This window comes from Perca fluviatilis, chromosome 17 (genome assembly GCF_010015445.1).
Source record: "Perca fluviatilis chromosome 17, GENO_Pfluv_1.0, whole genome shotgun sequence".
Lineage (NCBI taxonomy): Eukaryota > Metazoa > Chordata > Actinopteri > Perciformes > Percidae > Perca > Perca fluviatilis.
In genome coordinates this window covers 33,255,084-33,275,557 of record NC_053128.1, presented here as the reverse complement: position 1 = coordinate 33,275,557, position 20,474 = coordinate 33,255,084, and the positions used below count along the sequence as shown (strand labels likewise).

At 40.7% G+C, this 20,474-nt stretch overlaps 2 protein-coding genes, 1 long non-coding RNA gene and 1 pseudogene across 3 annotated transcripts; 2 read left to right on the top strand and 2 right to left on the bottom strand.

Moving 5' to 3' along the window:
* Positions 1-929: 929 nt before the first annotated feature.
* Positions 930-1,640, bottom strand: LOC120545740 (annotated as a pseudogene).
* Positions 1,641-2,030: 390 nt separating this feature from the next.
* LOC120545739 (E3 ubiquitin/ISG15 ligase TRIM25-like) lies at positions 2,031-4,322 on the bottom strand (the record flags this gene model as incomplete). Its single annotated transcript, XM_039780296.1, has 2 exons — positions 4,197-4,322; positions 2,031-2,971 (listed from the first exon to the last, which is right to left on the bottom strand). A coding segment is annotated over exon 2 (657 nt), but the record flags the coding sequence as incomplete, so codon positions are not given.
* Positions 4,323-11,991: 7,669 nt separating this feature from the next.
* On the top strand, positions 11,992-18,004 carry LOC120545723 (astacin-like metalloprotease toxin 5). Its single transcript, XM_039780280.1, has 10 exons — positions 11,992-12,091; positions 12,457-12,489; positions 12,573-12,638; positions 12,941-12,990; positions 14,724-14,793; positions 14,869-14,983; positions 15,248-15,420; positions 15,604-15,685; positions 15,771-15,892; positions 16,573-18,004. Exons 1-10 carry the CDS (start codon positions 12,040-12,042, stop codon positions 16,584-16,586), a joined length of 777 nt encoding a protein of 258 aa, XP_039636214.1. The 5' UTR covers positions 11,992-12,039; the 3' UTR covers positions 16,587-18,004.
* Positions 18,005-18,533: 529 nt separating this feature from the next.
* Positions 18,534-20,058, top strand: LOC120545735. The gene is made up of 4 exons (XR_005636730.1): positions 18,534-18,631; positions 18,989-19,021; positions 19,659-19,724; positions 20,005-20,058. It is a non-coding gene; the product is annotated as an uncharacterized LOC120545735 (long non-coding RNA).
* Positions 20,059-20,474: the final 416 nt, after the last annotated feature.

Sequence of the window (20,474 nt, the reverse complement as noted above, 5' to 3'; positions counted from 1 at the left end):
GGAATCAAGGGGGTAAGTGAGCGTCCACAGAGCGTAGCTCTTGTGGAGCCATTTTGATGCTACCAAGCGATCACCTCCCGTTAGCATCCCATTGACTCGGATTCATTTTGGCGTCACTTTGCCAGCGAATAACTTTACATCTGAAGCGTTTAAAGACTCTATTTGTCCATTGTTTATTTCTAAAGAAACAAGACAATGTATAAAAGGCTCCATTACCTTGTACCTCACGTTATGGCTCCGTAGCAGACGCTTTTATAAAATAGGCTAACGATTGGGTCATAACCACGAGACTTACTGTTGCATAGTAGAGAAATTACCATATAGTACAGGAGAAGCTCACAGGCAGATTTCACTCATATTAGCTGTTTAGGTTTAATTACTAATGTTAACTAGCATGTTAGTGATCAGTAATTAGCCTGTGTCTATGTTATCTCCTTACATATACCTACGCTCTCCTTCTCTGTAAGATTGGGAATGATTGAGATTTCTCTCGGCACAGCTACCAGAAGACTTCACACTTTCAGACAGGTTGCTCACGTCACATCTACGTCTTCAAGCTCAGTTGGAGGCTGCTCAGTAACGCTCAGCCAGCACCGGGAAAGAGACTTGTGATAGACTGCACTGGTCTCAGTCCAGAGACACAGGGTCTGGTGGTCCATTTATATATATGCTGTCTACGGTAGGAATAGAAAGTCATTTTAGCCTGTACACTGGTCACTTTTTTCATTTCTGCTGAGTGATTTTTTGTCAAAGCATATTTTAAGTTTCTCTCATCCCCTTTTGACCATGAAAAGGAAAAAAAACACCTTGTATTTCAATTTTCAAATGTTGTATTTTAAAACGAAAATCAAATAGCCATTCGTTTTTTGTTTTTTAATACCTGTTTATGAAAGGAAAATTGAATGACCAAAAGATACACTGACCCCCAACAATCAGCTCTCAGCAACAAACATGGAGACTAAATAAATCAAAGAGTTAAAACCCAGAATTTAACCCTTAAAAGACTTCTGTCTATTTCAGTTTACACAACTCAGCAGAGGCTCCAGAAGGCCAATAAACCATTAGTCCAGCATAGAGTGGCTGAGTGAATGTGGTCTGGACTCTGTGGAGGAGAGTCATGGTTTCAGAGACGCTGTAGAAGGACAGAAGACCTGCACTGTGATCCAGGTACACTCCTACTCTGGAGGACTCAGGACCTGAGACGGGAGTAGGGGCATTGTTGTACAACAATGTATAACTGTAGTTAATACAAGCCAATGCCCAAGATTTGTCATTTAGTCCAAATCCACATTCATCCACCCCCCTGCTCTGCTGATATTCTTGTATGCGACTGCTACATAATCTACTCTGCTCCCTGTCTTCTCAACCTCCCAGTAACAACGTCCAGTCAGACTCTCTCTACTCAGGACCTGACACCAGTTAGTGAATCTGTCTGGGTGACTAGAATAAGACTGATGTTCACTCATTACTGTTGCTTTCCTGTTCCCCTCAGATAATAACAGCCATGTGTTTGCTGTGTTTGGATCCAGTGTGATTTCACGTGAATATGCTAAGAATACAGCTCTGGTCTTGGGCTCTGGTTGTGGCAGTAAAACGTCCACTTCAGTCCCTGTCAGTGAGACGTTTGTCCTCTTCTCTCTCAGGACGTCCTGTAGTTTATCTCTGACTTCTGACAAGCGCGGCGTATCGTCCTCAAAGCAGCTCAGAGGACGGATATGGATGCTGGATGTTGATTGGCTGAGTGGTGACAGTGAGGGATAGTTGTGTAGAAACTGGTTGTGATCCTCTGTGTGTGAGAGCTTCTTCAGCTCAGCGTCTTTCCTCTTCAGCTCAGTGATCTCCTGCTCCAGCTTCTCCTGAAGATCTTTGACTCCGACTCACTTCACTTTTCTGCTGGGATCTGACCTGCTGCTTCACATCAGAGCTTCTTTTCTCCAGGAGACGGATCAGCTCAGTGAAGATCTTCCGCACTGTCCTCCACTGCTTTATCAGCAGAGAGATTGATGGCCTCCGCCTGCTGTCGAAAGCAGCTTCACATCTTTCTCTCTGTCCTGGATTCTCTGCTGGATGTTTTGTCGACTCCCCTCGAGCTCTCTCTGCCTCTCAGCTCTCTCTGCTGCAGATGAGACTGTGTTGTGGCCTTTATGTTCCTCCACAGAGCAGAGATAACAGATAAGCTGCTGATCAGTACGGCAGAAAATCTTCATCACCTCATCATGACGAGAGCAGACGTTCTCCTGGAGCTTCTTGGACGGCTCCACCAGCTTGTGTTTCTTGAATGTCTCTGATTCAAAAAAAGGCTGAAGGTGTTTCTCACAGAAAGAGACAAGACAGATGAGACAGGACTTGTGAGCTTTGAGTTTTCTCCCGGTGCAGACATCACAGGCCACATCTTCAGCTCCAGCATAGCAGTGATCAGCAGGAGCAGCTTGGAGTCCAGTCTTCTTCAGCTCCTCCACTAAATCTGCTAACATGGTGTTTTTCAGCAGGACAGGCCTCGGTGTGAACGTCTTCCTGCACTGAGGACAGCTGTAGATGTACTTACGATCCTCTACATCCCAGTGGCTTTTAATACAGTTCATGCAGTAGCTGTGTCCACAGGGAGTAGTCACCGGATCCTTCAGTAGATCCAGACAGATGGAACAAGAGAAGGCTTCCCGGTCCAGCTGAACTCCTTCCTGCTCCATTTCACCTCTCGCTCAGTGACAACGACTGTCTGTCTCTGTCTCTGTGAGTCTCTGTCTCTGCAGGTCAAACTGTCCCAGCACAGCTGTGAACCTGCAGACACACCTGTCTGACCGTATATGGACTTCCCTCAGCCGGCTGTTACACGTTGAAGAATCACGTGCGTTTACGTCTCACAGCGTTACGTAACTTCGTCCTTTTCCTTCTGTGCTGGGAAACGACACTGTCCAATCTCTCTGCACGTCTCCCTCAGGTGTGTTTCTCCAGATGACTCAGCGCTCGTCTGCTGAACATAAAAACAGAGTTTTACATTCATTACCACTTCAGGGAAAGAGTTGTACATTTACAGACATAATTAAAGAAAAGTAAATACTTTATATCCATGATTTATCAGTATTTATCCTCCACCCTGACGACACCTTTAAGCATGTTTACACTGGACCGCAGCCTGTTTTTAGTCAAACAAAGGCCTTCTTTTACTGATAAATTACTGATCTTCTGCACTTTTTACACTAGCCTTCGAGTAAACTAGAGCTGTCAGTCTTCCTCTATAATACCATTCAAAATTCATGTTATTTTTTTTTAAATATTCAAATAACATTTGAATATTAAATGCTAAAATGCAACCTGTTATAAATATGTACTACACTACTCAGGCTTATGCATTGTCAATACCACTATAAGCATGTGGTTGTTGTTACATGTTCTGTGTGTCTCTTCTTTTTTATTTATTTTATAGTTAAAAACGGATCCATGAAATGTAGCACGCAACTGTAACAGATGTGGACAGGGTATGGAGACAGACAACTTCAGCTGACGGTTTTCTAAAATGTATTTGCTCTGCAGAAGACTATATCACATTAACTGGCTTCTGGTCTACTGTTTCCTACTATCTCACCTCTGCTCCTCAGCAATACAAGACGGTATTGTCTAAGGGTGATCTCATTTTCTACCATACATACATAACAATGACATTACAGCATAGTATCCAGGGTTTCCCGCAGCACTTTGCAGCTTAGGCGGCCGCCTAAGCAAGACACGCCTGCCGACTTAAACACGTCGTCGTCAAAAAAAAATTCTGAACGATCTTATGGACGGGACATGAACAAAAAAAAGAACAGTGCCAGTGCCACAGTCAGCAGCACTGCAGCAAAGAACTCCGGTTAGAAAGGATGGCGGCTAAAGATGAGATAAAGATGCATGAGAACTTTGTAAGCTTTGTTAGTGGTATAATACAGTGATTTCTTCGACTTGGTACACATATTATTAACCCCTAGGTTCATTTTGCGCTGGAATTGTCCTTTAATGTGCACATTGCTAGCCAACAGGAGCAATTAATTAAATAGACTGGGAAAACCTTATTTGAATTATAACAATATATGTGAAAAACATGAGAAACTATGTTTTCTACTTTCTAACAGTTTCAGTGGGCAAAGTTAAACAGCACGTGGGTTCGGGTGACTGCACAGATAACAACAAGAATATAACGTCTAACAAAGAGCTCCACATACCTGCAGAAGACAATATCACATGAATGGCTTCTGGTCTACTGTCTCCTACTGTCCGCTCCTCTGCTCCTAAACATGAAATAACAGAGTTTACACTCTCAACATGGACTGGAGAGCCTCCTCCGTTATTTACATTACCAGGGCTCTCAAGTTTTGAAGACAGTCAAGAGTGACCCCCCACAAAAAAAAAGATCATAGATTGGTGGCGGGTTGGATGAGTCGCAGGAGTAGGGGTGTTTCATTCATATTTTGATTATTATTATTAGTGTTTTTGTTGTTATTATTAATAATTGCTCAGATTTACAAAAGAAAAGATTTGACACATGGCAGTGACAATTCAACCAAATACAAAGTATTTATTCAATTTCCGCATGGTGACTTATGATAAGGGGGGGTATGGGGGTCCTCCCCCAGAAAATTTTGAGCATTAAACTCTTCATTTCCTGCATTCTGGTGAATTTTTATGCACCTATTTATACCTTTTTCTGAATCAATTCATGCTGGAAATCTTTATGTAATGGTAAACATAGATTATTATCCAAATATAAAAACATAATGGAATATATTGCAGTAAGGCTCTCAGGCATTCTGTATTGCTTTCATCTATTTATTCTCCTGTAGATCAGCTTTCCTAATTAAATCTGAGTCAGCACACATGTAGCCTAGAATTATTTACTCTTCCTTTTTCTTTTGCATCTTTTGTTGAGGATTTAACCTCCTTAAATGTGCATATGACAATTATTCACGTCAATGATACATTGATTCATTTTAATGAATTGATAAACAGATTTGTTTGAGCAAGATTTCTGCTCATGTTCAAAACGTTGTGCACATTCAAAACATATCTGTTTTATCTGAGTTTTGGAGGAGTCGTGATATTTTGAGAAAAATAAAGTTATAATAGTCAATATATTTCAGAAAATAGTCTGCTGTGCATTACGTGATTGCTCTGCTGATACGGTAGATCTCAGACCGTCTGACAGACACAGAGCCCCGTTTGGGTCTCTGGTCTCTGAATGAGCGAACGTTTAGGGACGTGTCTGTACGCTGCTCTTTGCTTTTTTTTTCATTGGCTGTCGCATTAAATCTTACCCAGATACAATAGTGCTATTTTCTGATTGGCTATTGTGTAGCCCCTTTCTTTTTTTTGATTGGCTGATAAGTGGCAGGCTCGACTAAGAACTCCAGGGGAGACACGCTTGATTCCTGCCGGTTCCATAGTGAGAGCGGCGCGGCCAGAGAAATTTTGGGTGCTGCGGCATATTCAATTTATTTTAAATAGTTTTTCCGCGTGAGAAATACAATGTGTGGCGGGAGTGCGTGACAAAAGACCGAAATGAGTGACTGTCACGCTCAATGCGTGACACTTGAGAGCCCTGCATTACACAGGAACAGCAAGAAAACGGCGCGAAAAGGAAAAGAGGTCAACAAAGCAGCGTTACGATTTATATTTAACCGTAAAAACGGCACAACACAGCTAGTTAATATCGTATTAACTTTGAGACAATATATATTGAAGGAATGGCGCGAAACTGACGTTCCGAAGCTTTGTTGAGATCTCGAAGCGCAGATGTTTCGAAACACTGATCCGAAGCGTGATTCAAAACACCCATGTCACGTGACTACGGCTAAATGAAACATCGGAGTGTTTCACAAGTGTTTCGACAGGTGGCATGGTCCGCCGAATCAGAGTTTGATTGACAGGGTCTGGAACAGACCACACAATCTCTTGGGTTTTTGTGAGAGGAGTATGATTTTGAGATAGCGGATTTTTGGTGATATAGTGACATTTATAGTGCGAGTTGTTTAGTTATATTTAGGCTTACATTTAAATTTACACATTGACTGATAGGCTAGAGACAGACAGCTATAGCCTACATACAGTGACACATTAATAGATAGATACATATATAGCTACATACATAGATAAGATAGATAGATAGATAGATAGATAGATAGATAGATAGATAGATAGATAGATAGATAGATAGATAGATAGATAGATAGATAGATATGGAAGCTCCGTTTTCATTTTCATTCAGAGCCACAAATGTCAACATCAGGCCCATCATAATCAACATCAACACCAGTAGAAACACAGGACAGTTTATGGGAACGTTTTGATGATCGTATCCGGGAAACCAAGATGATACACAATGCTACAGCTGATGCCACAGTGGAAGAGAAAAAATACCTCAACTATGCGTTTTTGCCCAGAACTCATGATCCCCTAACTTACTGGAAAGAGAGAGCAGTAATCTTTCCTCATTTGTATGTCCTTGCTAAAAAATATCTTTTTTTAATGCCAGCAACAAGTGTCCCTTGTGAGAGGATTTTTTCAAAGGCTGGAGACATATGTCTCAGATAATATTATCTGTAAAAAAAGAAGTAGGCTAGGCTAAGTCCTTCCACAGCAGAGAAATTAATATTTTGGAATAAAAATCTTAAAAAAGTGAGACATTATGCACAGTGAGGAGCCTACAAGCTTCACATATGTTTTTTAATGGCTCGTTGTCAAGGTTGTTTCAGATCAACACCTGCAAGTGACCACTGGGTGTCATCGTTGAGACGGGTGTCAGATTGTTTCGAAGCCTCGACACAATATGGCACATTTGCTTCAACTGTTTCATTGTTTCACGAAGCCTCGATCTGCCCACCACTAATATATTGACACAACACAACTTTCAAAGAAAACAATAAAATAGCGCAGCAACATTTCACACGAGACACCTTAGCAACACAAGCACAAGACGTACGGTGTGCGATATTACGAATCCCACTATGGCCATGCCAAGACCCACCCTTCAATAGCATTCACACACTACTATTGGCCAGGCGTCCATGCTTACATGTACAGGTCCTATCCCCTGACCAATCCCCTAACCCTAACCTTAACCACTTGAGGTCGAATGCCTAACCCCAACCAATCAAGCTGCTTCGTAGGGCGGGTCTTGGCGTGTCCATAGTGGGATTCGTAATTTTGCGTACGGTGTTGTGAGGAGGAAACGGAAACTACGGCAATTCAGGAGGGACAATAGAGGCGGAGTGCGGCAACAACGTCTCCGCAGGAAACAACAGCAATATGATAAATAAATTAAACTTAATAAGATAACATTCACAAATACCCCAAAAATCATTAAATGATGATTAAAATGAAGTAAAATATAAATTGGAAATTAGAATTAATAAAGTGCATTTTTAACTCCGTTACATACTTCAAACCAACACACACATCCAAAAACACAACACCAAAATACAACATGGGCTCAGCTACACCATAGACAGTAAAATGAAGAGCTACACGCATACAATAAAAACGAATGAATAATGTGTATCACACACGTCAGGTATTCAGAGGTACTAAATCAAACACCACTTCATGCCAGCCCTTAACAGTTGGCTGTTTATCACTAATCCACTGCAATAATATATTCTTCCTAGCTGCATATGTAAGAATACAGAAGAGTCTCTGGTTTTTTAATACTACATATCTAGCAGGGAGTTATGTCTCTGTCTCTGTGCCTCTGTGTCTCTGTCTCGATGTAAGAATACAGAAGAGTCTCTGTTTTTTTAACACTACATATCTAGCAGGGAGACCAAGAATAAGAGACATTGGGTCCATCTGTCATTTTAGCCCAAGTAGCTTTTCAATTTCTGTCAAGACATTAGCTTCTGTGTGTCTTTGACAGACGTTGTGTCTCTGTGTGTCTCTGCAGGTCAAACCCTCCCAGCACAGCTGTGAACCTGCAGATACACCTGTCCGACCGTATATGGACTTCCCTCTGTAGGCTGTTACATGTCGAAGGATCACGTGTGTTTCGTCCTTTTCCTTATGTACAGACATAATTAAAGAAGCCTTCTTTTACTGATAAATTACTGATCCTCTGCACTTTTTAAAATTGCCTTTGTGTAAACGTCTATACCCCCTTCATGCAGTATTTTGGAAAGGCAACATAAAAAAAAGGTCTTCAGTCTTGATTTAAAAGAACTGAGAGTTGCAGCGGACCTGCAGTTTTCTGGGAGTTTGTTCCAGATATGTGGAGCATAAAAACTGAACGCTGCTTCCCCCTGTTTAGTTCTGACTCTGGGGACAACAAGCAGACCTGTCCCAGACCACCTGAGAGGTCTGGGTGGGTCATAGTGTAGCAGCAGATCAGAAATGTATTTCGGCCCTAAACCGTTTAGTGATTTATAAACCAGCAAAAGTATTTTGAAATCAATTCTTTGAGGCACTGGAAGCCAGTGTAAAGACTTCATAACTGGAGTGATGTGATCCACTTTCTTGGTCTTAGTGAGGACTCGAGCAGCAGCGTTCTGAATCAGCTGCAGCTGTCTGATTGATTGTTTTAGGGAGACCTGTAAAGACACCGTTACAATAGTCAAGACTACTGAAGATAAAAGCATGGACAAGTTTTTCCAAATCCTGCTGAGGCATAAGTCCTTTAACCCTTGATATATTTTTAAGGTGATAATAGGCTGACTTTGTAATTGTCTTAATGTGGCTGTTGAAATTCAGGTCTGAGTCCATGACTACACCAAGATTTCTGGCTTCATCTGTTGTTTTTAACATTGTCGTTTGAAGATGAGCTAGAGACTTTTAATCGTTCCTCTTTTGCTCCAAAAACAACCACCTCCGTTTTTTCTTCATTTAATTTAAGAAAGTTCTGGCACATTAAGACATTAATTTGTTCAATGCACTTAGTCAGTTTTTGTCTTGGACTATAGTCCCCTGGCGATAAGGTTACGTAACTTTGAGTGTCGTCCACATAACTATGGTAACTTATTTTGTTGTTTTCCATAATCTGAGCCAGTGGAAGCATGTAGATGTTAAACAGGAGAGGCCCCAGAACGGAGCCTTGGGGAACTTCGCACGTCATATTTGTATGTTCAGATGCATAATTACCTATAGCTACAAAGTAGTCCACTTTAGTCAAACCACTTTAGTACTGAGCCAGAAATGCCAACCCAGTTTTCCAATCTGTCTAGTAATATGTCATGGTCGACCGTATCAAATGCAATACTAAGACTGAATTTTTTTCCACTATCTGTGTTTAAGTGGATGTCATTAAAGACTTTAACAAGAGCTGTCTCAGTGCTGTGGTGTGGTTGAAAACCTGACTGGAAGGCATCAAAACTGGTGTTTAGTGACAAGAAAATGTTGAGTTGTTGAAAAACCGCTTTTTCAATGATTTTACTTAAAAATGGAAGGTTTGATATCAGCCTATAGTTGCTCATTAGTGACGTGTCTAGATTGTTCTTTTTTAAGAGTGGCTAGATGACTGCAGTTTTTAGGGCCTGTGGGAAGACACCTGAAAGAAGAGACATGTTAACAATCTGTAGAAGATCTGAAGCCAAAAAATTTGAAACATTTTTGAAAACGCCCATTGGTAGAATATCAAGGCAACAGGAGGAGGTTTTCAGATGTTGTATAATGTCCTCTAGGTCTTTATGGTTGATCGTATGAAATTGCGTTATATTGGAATTTGTTTTGCATGGACACTGTGACAACACATATCCTGTACTTGATATGGAGGCACTGAATGTCTACTTTTCAGAATTTTGTCTCTGAAGAAGATAGCAAATTCATTGCAGGCCTTGGTGGATAAAAGTTCAGATGCTACTGGTACAGGAGGGTTTGTTAACCAATCGACAGTAGCAAACAAAGCACGTAAATTATTATTGTTTCTGGTGATAATGTCAGAGAAGAAGGACCGCCTTGCATTCCTCAGTTCCAAATTATAAATACGAAGTCTCTCTTTATAGGTGTCATAATGGACCTGGAGATTAGCTTTTCAACACTTTCTTTTTTCTGTTCTTACCAGTGTAGCATTTCTCCATGGAGATCTTTTCTTACCAGAGACAGCTTTGACTTTAGTGGGAGCAATGGCATCAATAACATCGGTAATTTTACAATTGAAATTATCTACAAGCTCAGTTACTGAGACCCCAAAGAGGGCGGGTGTGGAGGAGAAAAGCTGAATGAATGTTTCACTGGTGTTTTCAGTGATATACCGTTTTCTGATTAACTTTGTTTGGGCACTTTTGTGCACAGAGATAGTGCCATTAAAGAAAACACAGGAATGATCAGAGAGTGCAACATCAGTCACCACAACCTTGGAAATGTTTAGACCCTTGGAGATAATCAAGTCCAGAGTGTGCAATAATTACACAGTCAAAGTTAATACAGATTATAGACAGCAGTTCAGTAAAGTCATCGAAGAAGGTTGCACAGTATTTAGGTGGCCTGTAGATATTTAGAAATAGAATATTGTATATCTTTTGTGCCTTTTATTGTACCTTTAATCTGCTTAATGGACTGCAGATGGAAATTAGCCCTTGGGCTACAATCTGGGTGTTGGACGGGTGAAGAGGGGGGTTGAGATATCTTGTCTCTGCTCTGCGGTCTCCCATGGTCAAATCATTGTTCAGGTGGGGGCTGTAGTGGATCACTGCTGCACTTTGTTATGTCTTCCTCTTGTTTACATTCGTCTTGTGTCATGTCCTTGGCCGAGGGAGCAGATGTGTGCCGCAGAAAGTAAAGTAGGTTAGAGGTAAACAGCTTTACTCCTGGCTTGTTAAGGAATAGTCCATCTGCTTTAACAAGATGTCTGCGGTCCCAGAAAAAGTTAAAATTATCAATGAACTGCAGAGAATGGACGGTACATGCAGTTGTGTTCTGTGCCAACAGTCTGCTGAGAGGCAGTTGCTAGCTGTTTAAGCCGCTACAGAACTCCGTGCGGCTATGGTTCTCTGCACGGTGCTCCGTCAGGTCAGCGGTAGTTGGTGGTTCAGTTACCCGACAATAGCTGACTGTGAAGCGGGTACAGAGCACCGCGAGCTGGCGGTTATTTTGGCGGAGATTACGGTTAAGTTTAGGCATGAAAACATGAGCGTTATGCGGCGATGAAAGTTGAGTTTTGACACCAAAAGGACTAGTTAAGTTTAGGAAAAAATTGTGGTTTGTATTAAAACACTCCAGAGGAACACACATTTCCTAGGGTAGGGGGAAGTATTTTTTTCCCCGCAAAGCAAACTCCGCTCTCTGGCTTGAAAGTCCTGCGTGTTAACACCCGTCCACTCCGACCTCCTCCCAACGCAGCCAGCCACATTCTTATACAGCCACCTTCAATTTGGTGCACACAGGAAAAAAAAAATTGTTAATTAATACGAATACAGTGCTTAGTTTTTAATAGCTTTTCGAATGTATGGTTCATGAGAAGAGGCTGTTATAGTAAAAACAACAGTTTTCCAAATCAACACAGTTTAGACGGCAGGGTATTTGTAATATAATTATATTTTTATACATAGAAAATGACTCAGAGGAATCCATTAAATTTCATTTATTTTCATTCCACAAAATAACTTTGAGAGAGAACTGACCGCGAGATGTTTTTGTACAAAGGAAGATGTCCCATTGGGTCATTTTTAAAATGTGAAATTTTAACAAAATCATATCTAAAACTTTAAGCTAAATCAATAAGTTTTGTGACATTTTGTTTTAAATACAAACATACAGGTTGTATTGTATTGTATATCTTTTATGTTGTTATATGTATGTATGTCACATTTCTGTCACTCATGACTGACAACGTTTTTTTTAATCTTCTCATCTCTTCTCTTGAACTTTTTTTTTTTCATTTGATGCACTATTAGGGTGTTTGCATTTCTACTAATGCATCACATTTTATATACCTTTATAATACATTTTAATCTGCAACATAACAACACTCTGAAAAAAATGTAGAGTAAAGGGTGGGATATGTAGCGACAGGAGCTGTGTTTTCAGATCCACAGGGATATCATAAATGAGCTGCAGGCGTCAGTCTGAGTCCTGACCTCTGACAACATGTTGCATCTGCTCCTCACTGCTCTCCTGTTTGCCGAGTCCTCTAAAAATGGTAAGAAATCAGCACTTTGGTTTTTACTTTCTGGGAAAAAAGCAAACTGGATTTTTCTTGTGTTTTGTTTTGGTCGCCTCCAATCGTTTACCGAAAACTGAGAAAGGTTCGGTTTGGATTTAAGTTGATAAAAATGTTGACATTCATGGGATGAATGTGTTTCTTTAAAGTTTAAATGTGTGTTTTTACAGCATCTCTGGAGGGCTGGATCTATGGATATTTATGAGTTTTTATGGTTCTATTCATACGTTTTTATGTCTTTGTGAAGCACAATGTGCTTTTTAAGTGCTATAAACGAAATGAACTTGCACTTGAAAGAGTGAAAAGACAAACATGATTTTTCTCTAATCTCTTGTTTGTTTTAGTCAACTCCAGTCCTTTACGGGAAGCTGAGAAAGGTACAGTTTGGTTTGGATTAAAGTCGGTCACTACATTTATTAGGTAGGTGTTTTTAAAAAAGTCTAATTGTGTGTTTTAACAGCTTCTCCAGATGACTGGATCTCCAGGAAGACTCCTTACATGACGTCTAACCCAGAGACTTTACACGGTCAGTATTGCTTTTAATATCTGCGTCTCTGTGTCCCAACCAGCCGCACCATCAGATGGTTCTGTTGGAAGTTTCTTCCTGTTTTTTGGAAGGTTATGCGCCAAAAATGCTTACTCTTGGAATGGTTGGCTCTCTCTGACATTATAGAGTATGGTATGTGTAAAGTGTCCTGAGTTAACTTCTGTTATGATTTGACACTATAAATGAAATTGCAATGTGTGTATTTCATTTGCAGGTGAGAAGAAAAAAGTTGAACAAAGAAAATCTGAAATATTAGTTTTTCTTTTTCTCATTTTTGACAGAGCTGATGTCCGAGAACAATGCAACAGTGGAGGGAGACATGGTTTTGCCAGTAAGTAAAACGTCCTCTTTAAATGTATTTTTAGGAATGTTTGAACTTGCTGTGTAAATTGATTTAATTCTTTCAAAAAGTTGCAGGACTTGTTAGGGACCAAAAATTCAGTTTTTGAGATATAATTCTCAAATACACCACACGTCTTATTTTCGTGAACAGTGGAGACGTATAAGAGAATTTGCAGTAGTTTACAGTAAAACGTTTTGATACACTGCAGGCTCAATTTTAGAAAATTTAAAAAATCTGCGTGGATTGTTTGTGGATGAGAGTTTAAAGATGTACTGGAGCCATTTTGGTGTCAAAACTATGGAAGGAGTTAGGTTTATAGGGGTTTAGTTTAACATTTTTTAAGAAAAACAGAGTGATGGACTTTGTAATTTCTTGCAGCTTGGAGCAGACATACATTTCAGCTCAATTGGGCCTATAGTTTGGTAAAACTTATTATTATTATTATTATTATTATTATTATTATTATTATTATTATTATTATTTACGTCAGTCTCGCATTGCCAGACCTTCCTCCACAACTCTGTGGAGGAGGGCCTGGCTAGTCCACACAGCATTCCTGGATGGGTGAAAAACGTGCTCTGGTTTATTGGCATTTCTGTAAACCAATCACAATCGTCTTGGGCGGCGCTAAGCTCCGGACGGAGCCACGGTGCCTCTGCTAAATAGTCTCAGGACTATATGTTTTGGTGGAACATGTGTACGTTCAAAAGTAGTTTTAGTCGACCAACAGAAAACTCAGATTGGACAGATGGTCTACATCCGGCCGAAAAGAGGGACATCCCGCGGAATTTCTGGTGGCAACAGAGCAATCCCAGAAGTGGAACATCGTGGATATAGACTACTTACACATTAATGCATGGGAAGATAGGGTCCAGGTTGAACATTACCTTTTAAATTAGTAGTAGTAATAGTTGCTGATGGTCCTGATACTTTTGTGGGGTTTTTTGTTAGAGAAAAGGACAAACACGATACAATTTAATTATGCATTTTATGCATGTGTAGGAGAGAAAAGTTAAATATAATGGTATTTGTTTATCTACGCTTGTATAACAGTCTCGAAAAACTCAGATTTGAGTCTTGTTTTCCCCCCCAACCAACGTAAAATTGTAACTTGAATTATATTGAAAAAAATTTAATTAAGCTAAGGTAACTTAAAAGTAAATGACTTGTCCTTAACCCATACAACTAGAATGAATGTAATGAAGAAGTATTCTACTTGTGGTTGAAGCAAATAATGGAGTTGGAAAGAAAGATAACTTTAAGTTAACTTGGCTTAAATTTAAGTTGCATTAATGAAAACTTATGATTTGAAAGCACTCAGATTATTAAATTCACCTGACTTATATGTCTTAATAAATTTGTTAATTTGATTTGGAAAAACTAAATTTGTTGCGTGTCACCAATTGAAGTAACTTATCGGCTGATTTGTTATGTATTTTCAAATTTTGAAACTTTAGGCGGTTGCTGTAGCACCAACATCAGGACTATGAGCCCTTAAAGCCAGTTAAGGAAGTTTAGCATAGGACTGGACTTGTGTTAAAGTTTGCAATTTTTTAAGCATGGAAGGACAGATTGCATGGTAAGAAGAAGAATATCTGCAAACACAAGATTTTTCTAATAATTGTTTAAGTTTTAATGCTTGCAACCAAACTCCGGATGTCACTTGTTTCTGAGTAACTGCACACACTTGAAGTTTATGTTCGTTTATTTGATGCCCACAGAGTGACGGGAACGCAGTGGAAAGCATCTGGCCAACACTAGAGATACCGTACGAAATCAGCCCAGAGTTAGGTAAGCAGACGGAGTGTGGATTAAACAAGCATCCACTTAAAACATGTCTCTGTTTTACTGTTGTGTGTTTTCCAGAGAGTCAGAAAGGCGCCATCCTCTCTGCTATGGCGATGCTGTCCAGACCCACCTGTGTGTCCTTCCACGAGCGAACCTCTGAGACAGACTACCTGCTCTTCGAAGTCAGCACAGGGTATGAAAGCCTAGAGTTTTGCTATTATGATGTATAAGGATGGGACTAATCCGTTTAGTGTGTAGACAGTGAAATCATTAAGGAGTAAAGGTCTGCAGCCAAATTGTTTCAGCTGTCTCAAACATGTTTAGTTGAGATGAAAACTGTTGTCTTTGTGTGAGTGTGCATCAACTATGGAAGCAAATTACTTTAGAACTTTGAAAACCATGTTATCTCAATTCTTATGTCTCCTTTTTGCTTCCATTATCAACTGCAACATTGTAGTTGTGGGTCATATCTGGGCTTCATCGGCGGAGAGCAACCCGTCTTCATCGGCCCAGAGTGCGCCGTGGGAAGCATCGCCCATGAGATTCTTCATGCTCTGGGCCTCTACCACGAACACACGAGGGCAGACCGCAAAAAGTACATCGCAATTCTTCCCAAAAACATTATGAAAGGTTAGGTTTCTGTGCTCCTGTGTATCATTTTATTTAAAGATCAGCTCTAGCTGTGTACAAATACTGTGCTTTGATAATAGTTTGTGTCTGACATATTTTCCATGAAAGACAAAAGCCTCATTAAGGGACGACGGAGAGATTGTTTGCTTCTTTAGTGGAAATAATATGTGTTGTGTGTTTCAGGGATGGAGGGAAACTTTGATGTGCAAGATCGCCAGACCTTTAATCTGAGTTACGACTTGAGTTCAATCATGCACTACGGAAGGTAACGTGTCCAAGATCCATAAGCATTGTACAGTTATGCATGCGTGTATGCATAGATTTTGTGACTGTTATTTGTCCCGTTTCAGTGGGGTTTTTTCAGCCAACGGCCTGCCCACCATCCTAGCCAAAAAGCGTGTGAAGGACATGGGACAGAGAGTTAAATTGACGAGCACGGACATCATTAAAGTTCGCCTTCTCTACAGCTGTGGTAATTTTGTTTATTTATTTAATGAGTTGGTAGTCTTGCATTTGCATGTCGAGTAAGGTCTGACTACAGCACAGATGCTTTCTGGGATAGGACAAAAAAATGCTCTGGGTTGTTTGCATTTCTGTAAACCAATCACAAGCATCTTGGGCGGCGCTAAGCTCTGGATGCAGCGACGGTGGCTCTGCTAAATAGTCTCAGGAAGGAACTTGTTTAAATCAGCTGATCCATGGATAAACCTCATTGGCTCTTCCCAGTGTATCTCCGTGTGTACTTCGTCCACAGCAATCCCACCAATCGGTCCCAAAACGTCCCAGTTAGAGAGGAAATGCCCTAAACATATTCTTCCATATATCTTTACAATCATTCCCTGAAAGAACCGAGCAGACCTGCCTTGTTGCAACATCCAAATGTTCTTCAAAAGTTGATATTTTTAGCGTGTAGCTCGATAGCTCGGAGTTTGTTGTTGCCTACCGAAGCGAACAGAGTTTGAGAACGGTGACACACAGAGAGTGGAAGGGGAGGGGCGCTGGATATCAGGCAATTATCCTAGAAGTGTACTTCTGTTGATCTGGACTTCTGAGTTGGTTACGGTTAGATTTTGCAGATGAAAAGTGTCAATAAGTGAGACTAAAAGGCCCAAAATGCTAACTACGCTTCTCATCTCTCCTACTTTTCACCAGATGTCCATGAATAGATGGGGGATGAAAAATTGCCTCATGGTGTCGACAGCGGAGGGCATGCTTCTGCTAACAAACAAAAAAGGATCATACATCTTCTTCTTCTGCCTCTCCATCCGGCTCCCTGCAGCACCCGAACGCCGCCACTAGAGCTCACAATAACACCAGAAAGAAATACTAGATTGGCTTTTATTTATTTATAAAAACCCAAAATATGTATGATTTTTTTTTCTGTGTTTGCACAGGTGATTTCAAAGGAAAAATCAATGACCAGGTTGTTGGGAATTACATTTTCGTAAATATATGTTGTATAAATCAAGCTCTTAATGATATATGAACAAAGCCCTTTGTAAAAAAGCTTCAAAATATGGGTTGGAGAGACGCAAAGCGACACAAAACAACTACAAAGAGATTAAAAAAACCTACAAATATAGCCGCAAGCAGCAATTCACGGGTTCAAACCCTTTCTCGGCTTCTCAAAGCACTTTCACTTATTACAGGTCGCTTTCACTCACATTCATTCACTTTGAGATCAGACTGCAGGGCCGCAAGCAGAGTTGAGGGGGTTTGTAGCTTCACAAAGATGAGAAAAAACACTTCAGATGGTTGAATGCTCTATTAGAAGACGTGGTGAAACCAACCACACACCTGTTTCATCACTACAATAGATGCCGCAAGTCCCGCGATTTCGCCCCCTTTGTCGGATTTTAACGAAACTTGGTATGTACGTTCGGGTCATGGTGTTAAATGTCTCCATCAATTTTAGACAGGATTGCTACAGCAGAACTCGGGTTATAGGCAATACCCTGCTAGCCCCGCCCTTTAGGATGTTCTTTGATTGATGGCGGCCATGTTTTATGGCGAATCTTGCTAATTTATATATGTATAAATATGTATCTCAGTCCCGCAAGGCCGTTCACCAATTTTGGTCTTGATACAATCAAAATTGACAAAGTTCTATTCATTTACTTGTTTTTCACATTATGCAAATTAGTCAAATACCATAATTTGCCCAAATTCCAGATGGCCAGTGCGTCACTGGTTGTTAATGTGATGTACGGTGGCTGGTGTACGGTGCAACTTACGAAAACACATGCAAATAGACAAAATCCTGTTTTCTCATTTGCGCTCTCTGTCTGTCTGTCTGTGTCTCTCTCTCTCTCTCTCGCTGTCTCTCTCTCTCTCTCTCTCCGTGAGGTCGAAAGTCAAGCTGTTCCACGTAGCTCCCCCTAGAGGCCTGGAGAACTTCCGTTGTGTGAACTGGATGCAGCGCTTTATCTGTTGCATTTGTTTTTTCCGGGGTTTGTGTGATTTTCTTTTTGCATCGTTTCTATATTTGCGGCGCGCTCGTGTATTTGGATGTGTTGAGTGTATTTGCAGCATCTCTGCTGAACTCTTCGCATGTGTTGTCAAATTAATAAAGATGTTATCTTAATGTGTGTTTTTTTTTTGTAGTTGCAGTGCGTTTGCCCCTGTCGGCCACCGTAGTGATGGGTTCTGGGTAAATTCAACAATGCAAATGTTGAAAAAAAATGACCAAGACGTTGAGACAGGGACAGCAAGTTCTTAGTTACGGCGTGGAGTTGACGCAGAAGCATAAATCAGCCTTTACACCCACACCCACACACACACACACACACATTTTTTTTATGGTCGACAGGAAGACAACACAAGAGTTAAAGCCCAAACTTCCTGAAGAAGTCCAACTACAATCATCAGAGAGAAGGCTTTTAGTTACATTCAATGGCAGGGAAAACCCTGGGAATTTGTAGTCTCAGGAGCTGTGTTTTCAGATCCACAGGGATAAAAGAGGCAGAGCTGGCAGCTCATTTGACTTAATGAGACTAACCACCTGTTAGTCATCAAATGAGCTGCAGGCCTCAGTCTGACTCCTGACCTCTGACAACATGTTGCATCTGCTCCTCACTGCTCTCCTGTTTGCCGAGTCCTCTAAAAATGGTAAAAATCAACACGTTGGATTTCACTTTCTGGGGAAAAAGCAAACTGGATTTTTATTGTTTTGTTTTGGTCGCCTCCAATCGTTTTCTGCAAACTGAGAAAGGTTCGGTTTGGATTTAAGTTGATTAAAATGTTGACATTCATGGGATGAATGCGTTTCTTTAAAATCTAAATGTGTGTTTTAACAGCATTTCTGGAGGGCTGGATCTATGTTTATTTATGAGTTTTTTTTATTTTTTTTCAGAAGTGCTATGAATGAAATAAACTTGCAGGTGTTGGAAGCAAACTCTGACATCAACAACAAACTTTCTCTAACTGTGTGTGTGTGTGTGTGTGTGTGTGTGTGTGTGTGTGTGTGTGTGTGTGTGTGTGTGTGTGTGTGTGTGTGTGTGTGTGTGTGTGTGTGTGTGTGTGTGTGTGTGTGTGTGTGTGTTGTGTGTGTGTGTGTGTGTGTGTGTAGTCGACTCCAGTCCTTTACCGGAAGCTGACAAAGGTACAGTTTGGATTTATAGTCGTTCATTAGTGTCAGCGGTGGAAGAAGTATTTAGATATGTTAGGTCATTGTAAGTGTGCTATAAAGGGAAGGGGGGGGGGGGCTGATCAAAACTGGGCTGGCTCTGAAGATTTTGTCCCTTTTTTTTTTTTTTTTTTTTTTTAAAGTCTGCTTTTTACGAGGTATTTTTTGACACTTTTTTTCAATGTTTTTGGCGCTTTTTTAAAACAAGTTTGTGGCTTTTTCAGTGTTTTTGTTTTTTCAATGTTTTTGTCACGCTTTTTAAATCCAAGCATACAGTACATGTCCCGGGACCTCTTTAGATAGATCGTTGGAGATCTCAACCCCCCCCCCTCCCACCTCAACGTTTAACCCAAAGTTACGCCCTTGTTTGTCTGCCGAAATCATAATGTGTAAAGTAACTAAAGCTGTGTAGTAGTAGTAGTAGTAGTAGTAGTAGTAGTAGTAAATACAATATTTCTCTCTGAAATGTAGCGGAATAGTAAGTGGCATGAAAAGTACAAGTACCTCAACATTTGGACTGAAGTATAGTACTGGAGTAAATGTACTTGGTTACATTCCACCGCTGTTTAGTGTGTTTTAAGAAAAAAAAAAGTCTAATTGTGTGTTTTAACAGCTTCTCCAGATGACTGGATCTCCACGACGGAACATTACATGGAGTCCAACCCAGAGACTTTACAGGGTCAGTACTTTATTTTTTTTATATCTCTGTGTCCCAACCGGCCGCAGCGTCGGATGGTTCTGTTTTCGGAAGGTTTTGCGCCAAATGCTTGCTCTTGGAATGGTTGGCTCTCTGTAAATTATAGCATATTGTATCTGTAAAGTGTCCTGAGTTAACTTCTGTTACGATTTGACACCATGAATGAAATTGCAATGTGTGTATTTCATTTGCAGGTGAGGAAAGAAAGTTGAACAAAGAAAATCTGAAATATTAGTTTTTTTCTTTTTCTCATTTTTGACAGAGCTGATGTCCGAGAACAATGCAGTAACGGAGGGTGACATAGTGTTGCAAGTGAGTAAAACGTCCTCTTTGGATGTATTTTTAGGAATGTTTGAACTTGCTGTGTAAGTTGATTTTAGTATTGCACAAAAATTGCCGGACTTGTTGGGGAAAAGAACGGTCAAAGCAGCAGCAGCAGTAGAAGACATGTCCTGACCTCTGAGTTTCAAAGAGAGACGAGCAATGTACTGGGGCTTTATAGGGGGCGGGTGTCTTAGGGCTCCTGCACACTGCTGCCTAAGACGTGCATGTCCCGCAGACAGTGTGCACGCTCTAACCTGTTAAAAAAGGAGCCGAAATAAAAACTGCCACACCGCGCAGCCGACACTCACGCCACGCAGCCAGTGTGCAGGAGTCCTTAGGGTGCTACCCCCTGATTGGGTGGTGAGTGCGGAAATCGTTTTCAGCGTGCCGAGGCTCAATAAGTGACAT

What these genes read in the sequence shown, in the direction of transcription:
- LOC120545723 (XM_039780280.1), top strand. Translation starts at nt 12,040, where the DNA reads ATGTTGCATCTGCTCCTCACTGCTCTCCTGTTTGCCGAGTCCTCTAAA. An exon ending in CGAAATCAGCCCAGAGTTAG is followed by an intron (nt 14,794 to 14,868) that starts GTAAGCAGACGG and finishes TGTGTTTTCCAG; the next exon opens with AGAGTCAGAAAGGCGCCATC. An exon ending in TCCCAAAAACATTATGAAAG is followed by an intron (nt 15,421 to 15,603) that starts GTTAGGTTTCTG and finishes TGTGTGTTTCAG; the next exon opens with GGATGGAGGGAAACTTTGAT.